Source organism: Panicum virgatum, chromosome 1N, assembly GCF_016808335.1.
Source record: "Panicum virgatum strain AP13 chromosome 1N, P.virgatum_v5, whole genome shotgun sequence".
Classification (NCBI taxonomy): domain Eukaryota; kingdom Viridiplantae; phylum Streptophyta; class Magnoliopsida; order Poales; family Poaceae; genus Panicum; species Panicum virgatum.
Genome location: NC_053145.1, coordinates 46,229,180 through 46,245,921, shown reverse-complemented (window position 1 = coordinate 46,245,921; position 16,742 = coordinate 46,229,180). Strand labels below are relative to the sequence as shown.

The following is a 16,742-nucleotide window of genomic DNA, read 5'->3' as shown; positions in this document are numbered from 1 at the left end:
TATATTTGAAGTTGCACATTTCAAAATTTTTATATATAACTATAGATTTATAGATTTTGCAATAAATATCATAATTGAAAATCTGCATTGTACTATGTTAATATTATTACAAAGTATTTTGAACTTGTTGTTACAGGCAATCTTAAGGTCTTTTTCTTTTTTCGGAGTGAAGACTGGAGCAACATATTCATAATAATTATATTTTCTAAAGAATTATGTGCAGATTTATATTTTGAGTAAGTATTTTTTAGTGAAATAATAATAAATTTAGGATATCATGTACTTACATATGAAAATAATATAACCATTTGCATTCATGTCCATCTCTTCTTTTATATCATATAAAATTGCTCTCTCTTTTGTACACTCGCTCTTTTCTACTGAGTTGGACCATTCTTAACAATAACTATTTTATAATTTTTTATTTTCTCACTTATTTTCTCTTATTCATTTATGGTTATCTTTTAACTGTAAGTGATGATAATCACTTTAAATAGTTGTTTTATTTTCTTCATAGTCATAGCAAAATATTGTTCTGACCACCAACAACAGCTATAAATTATTTGGGGAGGTGCTTTCTATTGCGTCTCCTCCCCTGCCATACTGCAACATCCACCACTTGATGATTAGAAGCAATCTTAATTCTATCCTCCACCACCATGTCGTCTCATGGTACCATACTTTGTTTAGCCAATACTTCATCGACGATTACTAGCGAGCGCCTTTTAATCTCCCTAAGCCTAATCTCAATTGACAAGCCATATCTTCGTAGACCTAATAATCAGCCACATCTTCATCCGCCACCGGCCTCCGGCCTCCGGCCACGAGGAACATGCGTGCCCGGTGCTGTTCCACCGGCGAACCTCCTAGAAGCTAGTACACTAGACAGTGGCCAGTGGGGGGCGAGGTGGGGGGGGGGGGGGGGGGGGGGGGGGGGAGAGTGAACCGGAGCCCAAAGCCCCGGCCGAGCCCAGCGCAATGCAGCCCAGCGCAAACAAACTTCCATAGCAGACCAGCTCCAAGCTCCCTCGACCCTCCTCCAGACTCCAGGGCTCCTCGTCTCGCCCTTCTTCCCCACCGCACCCCTCACCTGGGCTCTAGCTTCGAGATCCCCCCGCCTGGCCGCCTCCGCTCCCGATCTGCCCCTCCTCCCGCCGCCATCTCCGCGAGGTCAGTCTCTACCACCTCCGCTCGCCCCCCCCCCCCGCCCCCCCCCCCCCCCCCTCGTTTCGCCCGCTCGGTCCGGTCTCGATTCCTCTCCCTCACTCCTCCACCCCCGTCGTCGAGGTTCCTCGACCCTCCCCATCTAGGGTTCGCATGTGCGGGCGCCACCCCCACGTCGCCGTGCTGGTCTTCTCCCACCTTTATTGTTGCTTGCTTGCGCCGCTAGGTTCCGCGCCGGTCTCCCTTCCCGCAGTCCGGGCGGATCTCCCCTCGTGCGGCTCACATTTCCGGGCAAGCGGATGCCTTTTCTAGATGCCGCGTAATCTCTCGCGCTTCCTGCAACGCGGTCGATTACCCACTCCGGTTTGACCTAAGGGGAGATTATATTGGTTTGTCAGGGGATGGGAAACGATGTGGTATTGTTATTTTCACTTATGTGTGCTGTGTGTAGCAGTTTATTTAGCTTGATTGTTTCTTTAGGGTTTGGTTGGTGAAATCTACTAGCCTGGCGGACTAAAACCATACCTTATAGCAGGATTAGCAGGTGTGCGAAACAGTTGCTAGCCAGTCTATAAAAATGGAATTTTCAACACTCGTTGTGACATACTGACATATACTGGTATGTCACCATGAAGAAAAAAAAGGTGGAGGGGACGAGAAAGGACTTTTTCTTACTTTTGAAGTTATGTGTCTTCTCATAGTGATATTTTGTTTTTGGAATCAGTAGTAGATAGTAGTAAACATGATCGCTGCCATCAGTGTTGGTGTTATGCTTGAGATACTTTCTGTGACTTCAGAGCATAGCATTTTACATTTCCTGTACATGAATTTTATTTTCCTTTTCTTGTTCACATGTCCTAAGGTATGGTAGTAACTCACCCCCTCTTACATGCGGCTCGGGTCAATATGGAAATGCATTTCATTCACTTTGTATTGTTTTATTCAGAATCTTACTATTGATGCACTGTTGCATTTTCTTTCTCTGGTGAGTGATACGTTAGTACGTTACTACCTTCATTCTATTTTGTTTGTTGTTTTCGTTAACATATTTATGGTGCTTTGTTGCATTTTCATTCTCTGGTGAGTGATACGTTAGTACGTTACTACCTTCGTTCTATTTTGTTTGTCGTTTTCGTTAACTTATGGTGCATAGTTGCATTTTCTTTCTCTGGTGAGTGATACGTTAGTATGTTACTACCTTTGTTCTTTTTGTCGTTTTCGCTTGTCAAAAGTTTTATGTTTTGTTTGCCGTTATAGGATTCCCTGTCAAGTGCTTGCTACATTTCCAATATGCAATTCCTTTCTTCATTGGTTCTCATCGGTGATTAAAGAGACATGCTAAGTAAGTATGCTAGAATTTATTAGGGGAATAGAGATGCGCTATAGATTTTCTTAGTATCCGTGAACAAAACTAAACGACAAACAAAAAGGAACAGATGGAATATGTCTTAATACCTTCTTGATTTATGTGAAAGTGTTTTTTGAATTGACATATAAAATCTATTTTTTTTATCCATTTCAATTAGTTTGTCCTTCGTATGGTCTTTCATGCATATCAGCAAAATTGTAAACGCATTACTATTTTGTATTTTCACATGCATGCTTGTAATTATTGATTTAATGCTTCCTTTTCCCTTTCTGTCATTGCTTATTTGGTACATCACAACTGTCTGCAAACCTTAAGTATTTGAAAATACCGTGTTGAGTAAAGGTATTTGAAGTATGTAAGTTTGAAATATATGATCCTGTGGTACACTAGCAGATTGAAGTTCATTCATCATATCATATTTTCTGGATGGCCCAGTATGCTTTGCAAGTTTTATTTTATCCAAAAGGCTAGCAGAAATTGAACTCTGAAGATTGCAAAGCTGGTTGTTTTCCTAATAAATCTTTTTTGTTATTTGAAATATAGTTTCATTTCTTGGTGACTGTTATAACAAACTGACTTTGACAATTTGTGTATTTGTTCAAGTGATATGTGCGTTTGAAGATAGGAACAGTTATAGATTTGTGTGCGAGGTAGTTGGTCAGTTGCCCTTTGTGTTGGATGGTCGTTGTCCTGTCATGTTGGTCAAGTCAAACCTATTTAAGTGAAGGGGATTTTGAGAGACTTTAGTTTTGTTTATGCTTATCATCTCCAACTTCCCTATAAATAGGTCGATAGGATCCTATCAGCCTAACATTTAAAGTTACTAACTTATAACAATCAGTAAGACTGTAAATGTGCAAGTATCATATTTTTAAACCGGGTCTTACTAGTAAAATGTGTAAGCTTTATAAGAGACATGTTTACTGTCATTTGAAGTACTGACCATTATATATAGCCCAAGCATGCATCAAAACTTGTAGCTAATGAGTACATTATATCTATTGCCGTTCTTGCAGTTGCCTTTTGCCAGAACTTTGAAGGATGGCGAGATCACCAAGAGGCCGCAACCTCCAAGCTCGTCAACGTAGGTCAGCTTCTTCTGATGTCCCATCGTGCTCCTGGAAGGCAAAAGGAACAGGCAAAGAAAATGATATGTCAGTGACCTCTGAGAAGAATGAATGGAAAGGTGCCACTTGCCCAGTTTGCTTGGAGCATCCACATGATGCCGTCCTCCTCTTGTGTACCTCTCATCACAAGGGCTGCCGACCATACATGTGTGGTACCAACTACCGTCATTCTAACTGCCTTGAACACTTCAAAGAAGCTTATGCAAAGGAAAAAATGGCTCTTGATGTTTCAGCAGAGTCTGCACCCAGCCTTCCATTGTCCTCAAACACACAGCCTGCAAGCAAGCAGCCATGTGCCATGGAACTTGCTTGCCCTCTCTGCCGTGGTGAGGTTAAAGGATGGACTGTGGTTGAACCTGCTCGTCAGTATCTCAACCGGAAGCGGAGAACCTGCATGCATGATGGCTGCTCCTTTGTTGGCTCATATAAGGAACTTTGCAAGCATGTGAAGTCCAAGCACCCTTCAGCCAAGCCTCGTGAAGTTGATCCTGCTATTGCAGATGAGTGGAAGAAGTTTGAATGTGAGAGAGAACGTCAGGATGCAATCAGCACTATCAGGGCCATGAACCCAGGAGCTGTGATCATGGGGGATTATGTCCTTGAGTTGAATGGTGGTGGCAACAGCCATTTGCCCATTGATGGCGAGAGCTTTGACTTGGAGGAAAGACTCAACTTCTTCACATCCTTGGATCGCACTCTGAATGAGAGGATTGACTTGTATGACTCGTCAGATGGTGGTTTGGATGAGGGCTTTGACTTCTTGGCGTCCTTGTTTGCTCGTGGCAGAAGAATCTCTACTGGAGATTCATTTAGCAGGGCATATAGAAGACATAGGGAGAGGCCTAGGCGTTCAACTACCACTATTGATACTTCTGACATTCAGCATGACACAGTTAACACTCAAAGGGGGCGGACTGGTACTCTTCGGGCTGTAGGCAGAACTTCACGGCGGCACCATCCTATGGTGGCTCCTACAAGGCCAACTCGCGGCAGCTGAGAGATGAAATCAATCTGGGGGGTTTGTTCATTCTATCCATTTGCAAGGGACACAAAATAGCACACTGTGGTAAGCTGCTGCCTGGTGGTCAGAGGCCCAGCATGTTCTTCCTTCCCTTTTTTCCCCATTGCTGAGATGGCTATAGCGGATATAGGTTGGATGGAGATCTCTGTTAGGCAGATGCTGACGCTTGTATGATGTGCTCTGCAATCTGCATACAGTTTTGGGCTGAAGCAGCTCCGCATTTCAGGTGCTGCCTTGCATGGATTTGTGAATACCCTTGCCTTGAGAGTTTCCTTTCCCTTTCTGTTAGTCAAAGCAAACAGCAAACAGGTGATTGTTTCGGCAGCAATTGCTGTTTGAAAGTTAGATGCCAGTGTCATGAACAAATCCAGCATACAGATTACTGCTTATGTTTCGGTGTTGAACTGTTGATGTAGTTTTGTATCGATATGTTGTGGCCGATGGATGGCTTGGTCTAGTCTAGTCGAAATGTGAGGGGTCTGAACTTATTTGCCATGAGTACATCTTCTCATGGTTTGCCTTGTATCGTGCTGCTAGGGTGGTTTACCTGGTGGTACTCAAGAAAGTCTCAATGCAGTTGTGGCTGTTTTAGCTGCTGCTCATGGGGCTGGTTTGCAGTTATTTGTTGCAAATGCAACAGTATTGACATGGTGTTTTGCTGGAATATGTAGTCTCCTATTACTAGCTAGCCCCGTGCTATTTGGCTTGACTTTTAATTGCTGAACACCGATCACCCGTAGACGATAACCAACTTGGATGAACTGTTCAGTACGACAGTACCTAATCAACAAGCCAACCTGAACCATCTGGACAGCTAACATCTCACTATCAATTTATTATCATCACCAAATGAATCTACACAACCATCAGAATTTCTCTCTCGAAAGAAACGGTAAAAAGTAAGAAGCATACACTGATCGATCAAAACGGCTATGCTCAAAGCGCTGCACTATCTGCACCTCAATTTGTACACGCTGGTCCAAGGTAAGCGTAGGGAAGCCCTGCCCTGCACCAGAGATCGGAACGGGGAGCTGGAAACGCTTCACGATATTCCGACGGTCTTGCCGAGCAGCCACATGACGAGCGAGAACTCGATCATGAAGAGCGCGTGCAGCCACGCCCGGTCCACCACGAAGCCGTACACCGTGATCCCGGCCCGGTTGTTCTCCAGGTACGTCACTGCAGCACAATCACCCGTCAGGAATTCCGAATTCAGCGTCGTCGTCGTCATCAGCTCAGCAGCAGCAGCACAAGGAATACAATGATGAAAGGAAAGGAAGGATGGTTTGCTTACCGAGCGCCTGCCGCTTCTGGAAGCAGATGTTGTTGGCCTGGAACGGGACGTACTTGGGGTCGTCCAGGGAGGAGGTCTCGCTGTGGCTGTCGTCGTCGTCGCCGCCGCTGCCGGACTCCTCGCCGGCGGCGACGCGGTAGGCGTTGGCGGGCGCCAGGTAGCCCGCGGTGGGGGGCAGGTCCGGGTCCGGGTTCTCCTGGTCGTTGTCGAAGGCGTGCACCGTGGCGTCCGCGTGCCACGCCGCCGCCACGCTCGTCATCGCCTGCGTCTTGTGTGTGATCTTCGCCGCGCTGTGCAGGCACACCAGCAGGCCCGCCACCAAGCTCAGCGAGGACAGCTGGACGCAGGCAACAAAAAGTCACTTCGTCAGATAAGATAAGCCCTTGTTTAGATGCATAATGTTTAGACTGTAAAATATTTTAGTACTTTCGTTTGTATTTATTAATTATTATCTCGTCATGGGTTAACTAGGCTTAAAAAATTCGTCTTACAAATTATAAACAAACTGTGTAATTAGTTATTTTGTTTAGCTACATTTAATACTTCATGCATGCATGTGTTTAAAGATTCGATGTGATGGAGAATCTTATAAAGTTTTGAAATTTTGAAGACATCTAAACAAGGGGAAAGTTTTCTTTCCTAGAAAAAAGTTCATACTGTGTCAGTATGCAGAATTTTTCTGTAATTCCTCATCGATCTATCGACATTTTGCTGAGCAGATCTACCTGTACAACCTCCTGAGACAGCCAGCTTCTGATGCTGATGGGAATCTAGCTGTTGCCGTGGACCATGTGAAATCTATACTATAAGAATCCATGACAATTGAAACAATTCTCACCAAGACTAATCTCCATACCCACCTCACAAATCCCACTTTTAGGTCCACCTGGAAGCACCAAATATTTAACAGGGACCTGGCAGGCCGAAATCGTCGCCCCGGCGGATTCTATTCATCGCACGCGCTGCTAGGATAAAAGCTGTCACAGAAGACCGTGGAGGGAGCCGTGCAGGCCTAATTTTGCATGCGCACGTCATTGGCCGGTTGCTTTTTGTTTCTTCTTTCATTTCATTCGCTGGCATCGCTGGCAGGCAGAAGCTAGCAGTCAGTGTTGTCCCGCGAGGAAGCGTTGATTCAGTGATTCTCGTACAAACAGGATTCAACTAAACAACGTAGTTTATAAAATATAATTATCCAAATCAGATTTCTATCGCAGCATTATATTTCTTACAATGAGATCTTCAAAATAAAAGTATACTTAACAATACTTTGAGGATATTGCTCTAAAATATTTTTATTTATTCCAGAACAAGTATTTTATTATTGGAACATTTTATTTTGTTCAGAAACATTTTGAAAATGTTCTAATGGAACATTCTAAAATGTTCCAAAACAAATTCCTCATGAATATTTTTAAAAGTTCAAAACTTTTTTCTGAACATTTCTAGCAATTATCCAGAACATTGTGAATTGTTCTCAAATATGTTTTTCACTCGACACTTTGAAATGTTTACAAACTTGTTCGGGAACTTTTCGAATGTTTAGGAACATTTTGAAAAGTTCTAAGGAACATTCTGAAATGTTTCCAAACAAATTCTTTATGAACATTTTTAAAAGTTCAAAACTTTTTTTTCTGAACATTTCTGGTAATTATTTATTCGAAGTGTTTAACAATATTTATTCAGAACTTTACTTGTGTAAACATTCCGAAGTGTTTAACAACATTTGTTGAGAATTTTTTTACAAATATTTTTTATAACACTCTAAAATGTTTCAAAAACAAATGTGAAATTGTTTTGAAACAATTTTGAAATGCTTTCAAACTATTCCAAAAATTTTAACAACATTTATTCAAAACTTTTTCTTGTAAACATTTTTTTCCAAAACACTCCGAAATGTTCCCAATAATCTGAAATTTATTGTATTCAATCGAATCTGATTTTTTTTACCAGTTTCTTCGGACCAATTTGAATTTTTCTTTGCAACATTCAGAAATTTGTAAAGTATTTAATATTTGAAAAAAATAAACCAATCGCAAGCCCAACATTGTGCGTCCAGCTAATGGGCCGGGCCCAATTTTCCGTGTCCGCTTCCCCCGAGCGCGCGCACACCCGCCTGGACCCTTCTGTGATGTGATCGATCTGAAGTCGCATAAGGCGACAAATAGACGCCCCCCGTCGCCCCCTCCCGTGCAATCCCCGCGCTCCCTCCCATCGACTCCCGTTTTTTTTTCACCGCGCCTCCACATACCCGCCCGCGGTACCCACTCCGTCAATCACGCGCAGCTCCCCTCTCTTCCCCTCCCCACCCTGGCGCTGCTCCTCTCTCCTTCCTCGGTTCCCTTCCCCAGTTCCCTTCCCCTCCACAGCACCCCTACTCTCTCTTTCCCCAGTTCCCCTCCCCTCCCAAGCGTGGGTCCCCAGTCCCCTCCCCTTCCCCGCAGCTGCTCCCCTCCCCGGGCGCTCCTCCCCCACCGGCGCCGCCGCGGCAGCGCGAAGGCCCGCGACGGGCGGTGAGTAGACGCGCGCATCGCGCGGAGATGGCGTCGGCCGAGGACGGCGGCGGCCACAGGTTGCGCTGGGAGACAGGCGAGCTGCGGGCACTGCGCACCCCGTGCGCCGACCTCCTACGTACGCGTAGATCCTCCTCCCCCTCCTCCGCCAGCGACGACTGGTTCCTCGGCATGCTCGACGACCTCCCGGCCGCGAGCTGCGGGGCCTTCCCGCGGGAAGCATCCCGGTCATCCTCCAACCCCAGGTCAGACCGATGGTCCATCGATTCCTCCCTTCCCACACCACCAGGTCACTAGATTGGACGCCGGCGGCGACGGTCTCCCTCTGGGGAAGCCAGGGAAGATGGGGCTGCGGGCCCTACTGCCCGGCCGCCCGGGGAATCGGAGCGCGTCGGCGTCCGATGTGCCTGACGCACCCGTTTACCTCGCTGCTTCAGATGGCCGCACCGCCAACATGACGGCAGCAGCCACGGCAAGGAAAATGTATGGATCGACTGATGATGATGAACAACGTGTGCTCACTGCTCGATGATCTAATATCCCGCTTTATAACTTCCTTTCGTGATTGTCATTACTAATTTTCAATGGCCGCCCCAAAGGCCATGGTTCTTCCATCTTGAGATTCCTATCACTCATGACTGTGTGCAGCTTTTAGATAATAGTAACATAGAAATTTCTAGGTTTAATTTGGGGTAATTTAGCTAATACTGTTTTTCTGTCCTTTCTGCCAAAAGGAGGTCACTGCATGTGGGGAGAGATATGTGACTTACATGTTGCTAAATTTTTCTGATTAATTTTGTGAATGATTTTGTTTGTTTGGTTGAAACAAGGTAGCAACTGGGAAGTTTTCCCCATGGAGATCCAGAATTTCTAATCATTTCTCCGCTTGTTTTAACAGTGTGGAAGTTGGCAGCTATGTAATAACTGGTGATATCTTCAAGGAAGTGGGTAGTAATAAACGGTTAGGCTTTTATTTCACCTCGCAAGTTAGGTGCATATTGCATTATTGTATCCAGTCATCAGTTCTGTAATTGCTATTGCAATTTGCAGTTTAAGGACAGGATCTTCTAGTAGGCCAATATCTAAAGCTTGTAGGGAAAAAATGAGAAGGGCCAAGCTCAGTGACAGGTAAATGATAAACTGCGAGATGGATTATCATGTAGGCTGCTTATATGTACACACCTGCATCCCATGCATGTTGTACTATAGAGGCTGCTTGATTTCAGTTTAAATGATTGCCTCAAAGAGTACTGCAATGTGATTGATAGATGCAAGTAAGGAGCACATCCAGAAAGGACATGCTAGGATTATTGCATTTCGTTATATGGGCAACGTTAATTTTTGTCCTCATAAATTGCAGCCATATCATATAAGCGTATATACTAAATTATTTTATTTGAACAGCTTGATCCAAATTGGATCAAATGTTGCGTACTTGTTTGTTATTTTGATAAGAATTTTTTCCATGGGTCTGTCAGCTGCACTAGAAGTTCCAGTAAAATTGGCTGGAACGTAAATTCAGGAGCCCTTTTCATTTTGGCTGTCATATTTGCTTCCAAAGTCACAGCAATATGTCTCTCTATTAGAAGGCAACAACGAGGTAAATGATCACCGCACCCTTTTGTGCTCTACAAATTGACCAAAACCAGCATGAGATTGCTTATACCGAGAATTTGTTACAACTAGTGTCTTTGTTGTTTTTCAGGTTAGCATGACGTTGGACATCTCGACAGACCTTTCATCTCTGTTCATGTGGAACACAAAGCAAGTAATGTGTATTTGGAGTTCTTCATTCCCTTGCCCCTCGGTGTTCACTGTTTTCGTTCAATTTCTAAATTTTAGTCTACTAGAAAGTATGGTATCAACTTATACAAGGTCTACTGAAACATAGGATTTACTGGAAACTGTAAAGTAACGGGAATAAAAATCCTCGGCATAGGAAGTACTTGTCTCTTTAGTGTCTAAGATCATGTGTGAATCTTTGCCTTTGAATTCTAGGGAAACTGTAATTTATATTACTTTTCTATTCTCATGCAATTATACTGTGGAAAACATAATGGAAATTATCCAAACAGAACATAAGAATGCTCTCCTGCTTCTGTTGCTTAACTTCTTTCATTGGATGATTGTAGGTGTTTGTCTTTGTGGTGGCTGAGTATGAAACTCCTCAAATTTCTTTGAATCAAGTAAGTCCCGTCGATGAGTTGATACCCATTCCTGTGGGGCATTACTTATGTTTATACTAATATTAATTACTGTTAGCCTGCAACAACTGCCCACAAAGGCATGAGTTTTCTGCTGCGGCCAGTAGTGCAATTTCATCCAGTTAATATTTGCTTCTGATTGCAGTAATGATGTTATAAATTACTTCTTAGTCTATTCCTCAGTATACCTAGGGAGTTGTGGCACATGCATGAGTTTTTCGCCAGTATATGTAAATCTAGATGAACTGAAAGTTTATACTATGAGGAAACACAGGACTATTAGGTTAATCAATGCATGTCCTTCTGAAGCCAGCTGAGCTAAACATGGTCAAAAACTCAAAACAAACATCAATAATTGACTTTACAATTGCTAGCTTAATGGCAATTGGCCCAAGTTATTGCAATACTTCTAGATCGATAGTGTACTTGATGTTAGCTTGATCATTTGCATAATTAATGATGTTCCCCAAACTTTCTGTGATACAATCTATGATGTTCATTCCTACCCTATCGAATCATTTTATTGCCTGCCTGCTGATATTATATTATATTTAAGATTTTTCCTCTTATACAGTACTGTAACTAATTGTATTTGGTTTATGGATTTATGCAACAGGTTTCCCTTTGGATGGAATTATACCTGCAAAAGAGCATACCAAGTTTTTATCCATACCACAAACAGGTACAGATTTATCGACCAGTCAAGCACATTACTTAGATTGAATGCCGATTTAATGTAATTATGAAATTTTATCACTGTGACTGGGTGATGCATTTTGGTATGATTAAAGAGGGAGGGCGAGGGACAGGGAGGAAGAAGAGGGTCTGGTTTTTCCATAGTTTAGTAAAATGAGAGAGAAGACAAGTAGAGCAACTATGAGAAAGGATATAGAAAGGTGACGAGATTATGTTTGAATCCTTCATGGCCATGGTTGTGCAGCGCGAGGAGAGGCGACGCGGCGGCGAGTGAGGGGCTGCTGCGCGAGGAGGGCCGTGGTGGCGCGGGGGAGGAGTGGACCTTTGGGTGCGAGGAGTTTGACAAGGACGGCAAGGATTTCGGCGCCATGGACGTTCGCTTGGGCGGCCGATGCATCAGGTTGGGTTTTTTTATGCTTTGTAAGTTCAAAATGCGTTTAATATTGTGTGATGTTGGGATCGTCGTCGTCCACATGCGCCCGGAGTTGTCCTCCACCCGCAGGTATTGGTGTCGTGAGGAATAGAGAGATGAGAAGCTGCAGGGCGCTGGTTTGCTTGCTCGGTTGTGATAGAAGCAAAGGAGAAGGAGATGGTGTGCTGCTGAATGGTTTCGGCAAAAGGATATGGTGTTTCGATTAGCTGCTTCCCTGCCTGCGGAGGAGGAATTCAATCTGCTACTTGATGGCGTTTGGAAGCTATCTTCATCATGAAAGCTTTATCTCTTAAATGTCCATGTTCAGTGGTTGTGCATAACTCATTTTGACTGATTAGTTGTTCAGTGAAGTAGGGAGATCGATACTTGAACTGATTAGTAGTTCAGTGATTGTGCATAACTCATTTTGAGTTTTATAATTTCTTGATGAAAGTAGCTTAATATCTAATTTAGATTTTTTTTTTCATGGTACACAGATTGCAGAGGAGATAATCCACTCTAAAAACTCTCACACAAATGTTTATTTTCACAACTTTGACCTCATTGCTTATTTTCACCATATAAGTTTATTTAAAATATTTATTGCCACTAAAATTTAGTGTGGTTATTTTTTTGCAATATTGTTTTTCAACAACGTGCGTGCCGCACGTGCACACTACTATTTCAGTTAAAGACTCTGATAAGTTATAGTGTTTGTAAATATGAAGACTGGTTATTTAGGAGATTCTTGTGCCATTGAGATGTACATTTCTAAAAACTACTTGTATAAATACATGTATTTTTTGTCCAAAACAAGCTAAAAGTGTGTCTTTTCAGCCGGATAAAACTGATTATGTGTTGTATTTGTTGACTTTTGATGCCACAAACACTTGGAAAGAGGGATGACGATGAACGGAAAAAAGGAAGATTGGCCATCAGTTTTCGGATGGAAATTTTTTGTAGTCTTATTTGCTCTTTCTCAAATTGGCTTGGTTTGGGAGTATAGAAGTCGGGAAAGGTGCATAGCCGTTAATAATAAGGTCTTGATGTTCCTCCTGGATTCAGATAACCATGAAAATGGTGAATACGTTGGATGTTGTTCGAGTATGAAGCCTGGTAATTTAGGAGATACTAATAACGTTGAGATGTATATTTTTAAAAATTGTTTGTATAAGTACATGTATTTTTTTGTCTAATGGAAGTTAAAAGTCCTTATGGTGCATACATCTTTATCATAAATATAAAATTATTGTTTGTTAAATTTTTTAAACATAAGATACCGTATGTGGACTTATGTTAGAAATCTCTTGATTTTAAACGCACAGGGGCACTACTAGTTGGGGTAAACGACTGACAACGTTGTGGTGTCGGTGATGGATTTGCTACTTCTTCTATGGTGTCTGTCTGAACATGTCTGTTCATTTCGGGGCGTGCAAGCTTTTTTCTGGAAATTTCCATTTACAGCTGTCCTCGCTCGACCTGATTTGGCATTTCCCATAGTACCAAACCCACTCAGATACGTCCTATAACTGGACATGTGACAATCGCACATGTACCACTATGCATTTTTGGTTTGCATCTAATAAAGATTCTAATTCCAGTTTATTATGGATGAATATCTCTGTACTCTGTTTCTGTGTCTCTGTCCTAGTATCCACTAGTCTGTACCACTACTATTCAGATTTTTTTTTGGCAAATTTGATCACATAGTATTCGATCATTATCAGTACATGTGAAGTACGTATATTCAAATAATTCATGAGCCTTGGAGCATTAGTTCCTCGCTTAGTTCCATCCAAGGGCTTGTTACTCTGGATAAATGCGAATTAGATGCAGTCCCTTTGTGATTGGTAAAAGGTTCGATCGATTAGATGATGCATTCCACTCTGAATGCTTAACGCACAAACTTTGTTGTTACAATGATTCCATGATTTTTTAGGAAAAGAAATACTTCAACCTTTAGTTAATGAAGTGTTAAACTGAAGAAACAGAGGATGCGTTTAATTTACTCACCGCGAGCTCGCCAGCGGTGGCGAGATTGACGACGGCGTGCGGCCTGGTGGTGGAGAGCAGCGCGGCGAACTGGCTGGCGGAGACGAGGATGAGGCTGCAGACTATGAACTTGCGGTAGCGGTGGCTGATCTTCCTGAGCTGCTCCCTGATCCGGCGGTGGTGCTGTAGCACGGTGGCGACGTCGGCGAACCTGCCGAACTCGCGCGCGAAGCCGGCCATCCGCAGGATCTGCAGGTAGCAGATGACGCGGAAGAGCACGCAGACCATGAAGAAGAGCGCCACGCGGTAGACCCAGGAGGCGACCTCGAGCGCGCAGGCGGCGGCGGCCCACCACGGGGAGCCGAGCGCCCCCGCGGCGGCGTAGTACCAGTACCAGCAGGCCTTGTACGCGGCCTCGGCGAGCGCGCAGGGGAGCACGAAGCAGGCGAGGACGCGGAAGGACCGCGCGAGCTGCGCCGTGTACCCCGCCTGCACGTCCTCGGAGTCGCGGCGGAGGCTGTCGAGGTAGAGCAGGCGGCGCAGGCCGCCGGAGCGGCGGAGGACGGCGCGGAGGGAGACGTAGGCGAGCGACGCGGCGAGGGTGAGGGAGACCTGGACCTGCCCGTCGTAGGGCCGCGGGGGCGGCGGGCCTGCGGTGGGGAGGAGGCGGACGGCGGCGGGCGCGGCGGCGGCGAGGAGGAGGAAGACGGCCCAGGAGCCCGCGCCCGCGAGGCCCCGGGAGGGGGAGTGGTCGACGCAGAGCCAGGCGAGGCAGGCGCGGAAGCTGCGGAGCTCGTCGTGCGCGTGCGACGAGCACCGCGCGAACCGCGACGCCGCGGGGGCCGGCTTCCCGCCCGCCGGCGGCGGCTGCAGCAGCGGCGACGCCGACGGCGCGTCCGCCATCGCGGGCGCTTTCCTGGCGGGCCTTGGATGTCGGGAGCGGGAGTGGAGGAGGGCGGAGGGGTGGGGTGGGGTGAGGTGGCTGAGCTTTTTTTTTTTTTTTGAGACGGTCTGCCCGAGATGTCGGGAGAGCGAGAGATGCGCTCGGCTGGCTGGGAGTTTCCGCGTGGCGGGTGGCGCGGCGCGTTCGACCTGGAGGCTTGGCTGGTTTCCGGCCTCTGCATATATGCCGAGAGAGTGCAGGTGACCAGAGAGTTGCATGTGGACACATGGATACGGACCGATGTCTTCTTGGAGTTTTTAAATTTCACAAAACTACGTGGTCTCAAAAAAAATCACATAACTACGACACGGTTCGCAAAATTACTCCCGGTTCCCAATGATGATTTTATTTTTTTAAACATCAATGATAATTTTACACTCGACGTAATTTACTGAACTCATGTTCGACACACCCTCCTCCTTCCTTCTTTCTTTTTCCCTTTTCTTTCCTATTTCCCTTTCCTTCCTCTTCACCTTCTCGGCTCCAGCGGGGAGCTCGAATATCACGCGTGGAAAGGCGCGGCGTAGTGGCACCGGCGGGGAGGCTCTGCGCCGACAGGGAGGCGGCGCGGCGTGGAGCTGTGGAGGTGCTGCGCCGGCGCGGGAGGCAGTGCGATGGTCTGGTTGTATATCTCTTTCAAATATTTTCTCATCAATTTTTTCTATCTCTCTAATTTTTTTCTTAAAAACTTTTTCTGTCTCTCCAATTTTTTTCTTGAAAATTTTTCTACCTCTCCAAATTTTTATTTAATTTTTTTATCAAAAAATAATAAAAATTACTAAAAAGAAGGAAAAAATGATCGGAAAATTAACCATAGGAAACCCCTCCTTACTGTCAACCTTCAATTAGCCTCCCCTCCCGGTTTCACAAAGCTGCACTTTTGGATTGATGAATTTTGAGGTGTTGATGGAATTTCCAGGTCTTAATGCTCGCACCTTGACTTGCGACAGCTAGCCATGCAGCCCATGGTGCTGCTACTGCCAGCAACCATTGGTCGCCCATGCTTCAGGCCACTGGCCACGGTACTTTGACAGCATTGCTCTCGGAGGTTCTGTCATCTGTGACTGCTGATCTGCATGCAGAGCTGATGATAAGCACGCTGCAGGGAGCCAGGCGAGACTAGCTTATCATCTTTCTTCATGTAATCATCGTTAATCCCATCTCTTCGTGGCACTTGGGCAAAGCTGCAGGTGTTTGTTTTTTTGTCATCTCCGTCGCTTTGCTGGGCACCCACTTTTTCCATGGACGAATCGCGGGCGCTTTCCTGGCGGGCCTTGGGTGTCGGGAGCGGGAGTGGTGGGTGGGGTGAGGTGGCTGAGCTCTGTCTGCCCGAGACGTCGGGAGACAGAGAGAGATGCGCGCGGCTGGCGGGAGTTCCGCGTGGCGGATGGCGCGGGCGCGTTCGACCTGGAAGCTTGGCTGGTGGCGCGGGCGCGGGCGCGGGCGCGGCTTGTTTGCTTGCAGCCCTGGCAAACCTGCCTGGCGCAGGCAGCATCCCCAGCGCACGATTTCGTCCACCTGCGGTGAGGATTGCTGCCTGTGCCCTGTTTGGTTTGCTCTAGCACAAGTAGTACAAAAACTTTGACCAATAATTAGAGGTACTAAATAAAGTCAATTTTTAAAACTAACTCCACAGCCCTGCGCTACTTCGCGAGACGAACCTAATGAGGCCTTTGACCGCACGATTAGAGATTGTCTACTGTAGCATTACTGTAGCCAATCATCGATTAATTACCGTCATTAGATTCGCCTCGAAAAGTTACACACATCTGTGAAAAAGTTTTGCAAATAAGTTTCGTTTAGTACTCCATGCATTGAAGATTCTTTTTTCGGGAATTGTGCGTGCTACCGTGCTACAAGAACCAAACAGGGCCCTGGCGCTGCAGCTGCCTGCCAGGCTGCAACCAAATATGCCTAGGGAGACTTCAAAAAAAAAATGCCTAGGGAGTGCTGGACTGAGAGAGTTGCATTGCATGTGGACACAACACATGGACACGGTCCACACGGACC

General features: G+C 45.4%; 2 protein-coding genes across 3 annotated transcripts; one reads left to right on the top strand and one right to left on the bottom strand.

Moving 5' to 3' along the window:
- The first annotated feature begins 977 nt into the window (after nt 1-977).
- On the top strand, nt 978-5,345 carry LOC120656133. 2 transcript variants are annotated; one of them, XM_039934157.1, is made up of 2 exons: nt 978-1,170; nt 3,550-5,345. In XM_039934157.1, exon 2 carries the CDS (start codon nt 3,575-3,577, stop codon nt 4,655-4,657), a length of 1,083 nt encoding a protein of 360 aa, XP_039790091.1. In that variant the 5' UTR covers nt 978-1,170; nt 3,550-3,574; the 3' UTR covers nt 4,658-5,345. The 2 variants fall into 2 exon arrangements, with proteins under 2 accessions (XP_039790091.1, XP_039790092.1); XM_039934158.1 differs by lacking the exon at nt 978-1,170 and adding an exon at nt 1,414-2,506.
- Nucleotides 5,346-5,488: 143 nt separating this feature from the next.
- Nucleotides 5,489-14,782, bottom strand: LOC120656132. The gene is made up of 3 exons (XM_039934156.1): nt 13,811-14,782; nt 5,976-6,312; nt 5,489-5,860 (listed from the first exon to the last, which is right to left on the bottom strand). The coding sequence occupies exons 1-3, from the start codon at nt 14,690-14,692 to the stop codon at nt 5,724-5,726; spliced, it is 1,356 nt and encodes a 451-aa protein (XP_039790090.1). The 5' UTR covers nt 14,693-14,782; the 3' UTR covers nt 5,489-5,723.
- Nucleotides 14,783-16,742: the final 1,960 nt, after the last annotated feature.

Bases quoted from the DNA above. Each gene is read 5' to 3' on its own strand.
- LOC120656132 (XM_039934156.1), bottom strand. From the start codon at position 14,692: ATGGCGGACGCGCCGTCGGCGTCGCCGCTGCTGCAGCCGCCGCCGGCG. The intron at 6,313-13,810 runs GTGAGTAAATTA...GCCTGCGTCCAG, and splicing joins CCACCGCTGGCGAGCTCGCG to CTGTCCTCGCTGAGCTTGGT. The intron at 5,861-5,975 runs GTAAGCAAACCA...ATTGTGCTGCAG, and splicing joins CCAGAAGCGGCAGGCGCTCG to TGACGTACCTGGAGAACAAC.
- LOC120656133 (XM_039934157.1), top strand. From the start codon at position 3,575: ATGGCGAGATCACCAAGAGGCCGCAACCTCCAAGCTCGTCAACGTAGG.